The 2592-nt window shown below is 37.5% G+C and overlaps 1 protein-coding gene and 1 pseudogene across 2 annotated transcripts in view; one reads left to right on the top strand and one right to left on the bottom strand.

Moving 5' to 3' along the window:
- Window positions 1-2592, bottom strand: part of FUCA2 (alpha-L-fucosidase 2) — a 29889-nt gene that overhangs the window by 7760 nt on the left and 19537 nt on the right. Inside the window, exon 7 of one of the 2 annotated variants that reach the window (XM_032274581.1) lies at window positions 371-2182. The exons of the other annotated variant lie outside the window; for it this stretch is intronic. Within the exon in view, the coding sequence (XP_032130472.1) occupies window positions 2141-2182 (42 nt within the window). The 3' untranslated portion in view covers window positions 371-2140. Of the gene's footprint in view, window positions 1-370; window positions 2183-2592 lie in introns of those variants that run through there. 2 annotated transcript variants of the gene reach the window in all.
- Window positions 943-2219, top strand: LOC116549189 (annotated as a pseudogene).

Below are 2592 nucleotides of genomic sequence, written 5' to 3'. Positions count from 1 at the left end.
ATATATATATATATATATATATAGATATATATATACACACACACACACACACACACACACACATATATTATATATATATAAAATATGAAATGCCATGTACTTTACCATATTAATACTGAAGAAAAATCTGTTGGGGACATACGTCTAGGATGTGTGAAGTTTGGAAAAATACGCTATTTAATCATAATTCCCTAGACTGCTGTAAACAGAAGTGAATCAGACTTTTCTACAGCTACCCTTCAAAATAATAAATTATTTGTCTCATAAATATACTTTGATGGGGGCTTTTTGCTCTTATGGAAATCATTGAATTTTAACCACTATGATGAGCTATTTTTCCTTTGCTATTTCTTCACTGTATTTCTTAAGGTTTTATTAACAAGCCTTAGAAAGTTATATATTGATTTAGAGGCTAAAATTGTGTTGATGCTGTTTACTTACCTAATTACATAGTTTTATTCATTTGTATGTACATAATTTTAATAACTTACTTTGTATTGATTTTGAATACAGTGACTATCTTATTGCAATAAACTATTTTAGTAAAATATGGTTTTGTTGAGTTGATATTTTTCAGCTGTTCATCCCATAACATTTTTGTTGTTATTTCAGAAAAGAGAGCATTCTAGTTTAAGTTTCATTTTAATTGGTCATGTACTTGGTGTTTTTTGTTGTTGTTAACTTGTTCATTTAGGAAAAAGCAAACAGCATTACTTTTTGAAAAAAATAATTCATTGTCTTTAGTAATACATCTGTAATTCTTCATTTAGAAGGGTAATTAAGGCAAAAGTAAATAAATCATTATGTATTATTAATATGTTGACATATATTTTCAGTGACATTGTTTTATGTTCCTCCAGTGTAACATGCAGCTGAACAGCAGAAGGTAGAAAATAAAGTATGAATTCTCTTCTAAGGCCTGGTTAGGCCTGGAGCTGAATGCTAGGGAGTGTGTGTCTAGAATGTTTTTAAAAATAGGTAGTGGAGCTGCAGCCTTCACCATAGACACCTCTGAACCCACTGGCATTGTCTCTGAGAAGAAGATTGCTGTGCCACCCACATATGCTAATCTTGGCCAATCTGCCAAGCATGTCTTCACCAAGGTATATGGATTTGGCTTAATATAACCTGATTTGAAACAAAATCTGAGAATGGATTAGAATTTACAAGCTCAGGCTCAGCCAACACTGAGGCCACCAAAGTGACAGGCAGTCTGGAAAGCAAGTACAGACGTACCAAATATGGCCTGACATTTATGAAGAAATGGAACACTGACACACACTAGGCACCAAGATTACCATGGAAGATCAGCTTGCACATGGACCGAAGCTGACCTTGCGTTCATCCTTCTCCCCTAACACTTGGGGGAAAAATGCTAAAATCAAAACAGGATACAAGTGGGAGCACATTAACCTGGGCTATGACGTGGATTTGAACATGGCTGGGCCTTCATTCTGAGATGCTCTAGTGCTGGGTTATGAGGGTTGGCTGGCCAGCTACCAGGTGAATTTTGAGACCACAAAGTTCTGAGTGACCCAGAGTAACTTTGTGGTTGGCTACAAAACTGATGAATTCCAACCTAACACTAATGTGAATGGCGGGACAGAGTTTGGCGGCTCCAGTTACCAGAAGGTGAGCAAGAAGTTGGAGACTGCTGTCAGTCTTGCTGGGACAGCAGAAAACAGTAACACTCACTTTGGTATAGCAGCCAAATATCAGATCGGCCCTGAAGCCCATTTCTCCACTAAAATAAACAACTCCAGCCTGATGATAGGTTTAGGATACACTCAAATCCTAAAGCCAGGTATCAGCTGACACTGTCAGCTCTCCTGGGTGGCAAGAACGTCAAGTGCTGATGGTCACAAGGTTTGTCTAGGACTGGAATTTCAAGCATAAATGAATGCTGTTGAGTTGTTTAAATTATTTTGCAGCATAGCTACCTTCAGAATTTAGTGTATCTTTTAATGTTGTATATCTGGGATGCAAGTATTGCTGAATGTCGTTTGACCTCCAGGTTAAAGATGATTCAGCTTTAAGGTGTTTCAGAGGCACAGAAGAAACCTAGTTCCAAAAAGGTCCTTTCAGTGGTAGACTTGGGGAACTTGGTGGCCCCTGTAGAGATGTCAGGTTTCTTTTTTATCTAGAAATGGCTGCAAGTGGAAACTGATAATGTATAGGCACCCTGTAAATTCATATGGAGTAAATGAATGAAATTATGATTTCTTGAGAATTGAACCTTAGTTTCCTAACCCTGATTGATGAGAGGCTCATTTCTTGGTGGTGTGTACAAATTTCCCAAAAAGGGACCTTTTTTAGACAGATCATTATGACCTGTTCCCACCCCAGTTCTTCATCACCTCTTTTACACCAAAAGATCTACAGGGTATGGTCACTGTTTCTTTTGTGCTATTTTGGGAGTGGAGAGGGTGGATGTGATGAAGCCAATAATTCAGGACTTAATTCCTTCCTGAGTTGTGTTTTTTTTTGTCCTTGCACCAGAGTATAAAAAAGCTTCCAGGAGCTCCAGCTATAAGCTTGGAAGAGTCTGTGTGATTGTAATCACAGGGTGACAACACTCAGAATCTAAATTGA

This window comes from Sapajus apella, unplaced genomic scaffold (genome assembly GCF_009761245.1).
Source record: "Sapajus apella isolate SASKATOON/1434 unplaced genomic scaffold, GSC_monkey_1.0 scaffold6, whole genome shotgun sequence".
Taxonomy (NCBI): domain Eukaryota; kingdom Metazoa; phylum Chordata; class Mammalia; order Primates; family Cebidae; genus Sapajus; species Sapajus apella.
The sequence above is the reverse complement of the archived record's forward strand: the minus strand, read 5'-3'. Positions and strand labels throughout refer to the sequence as shown.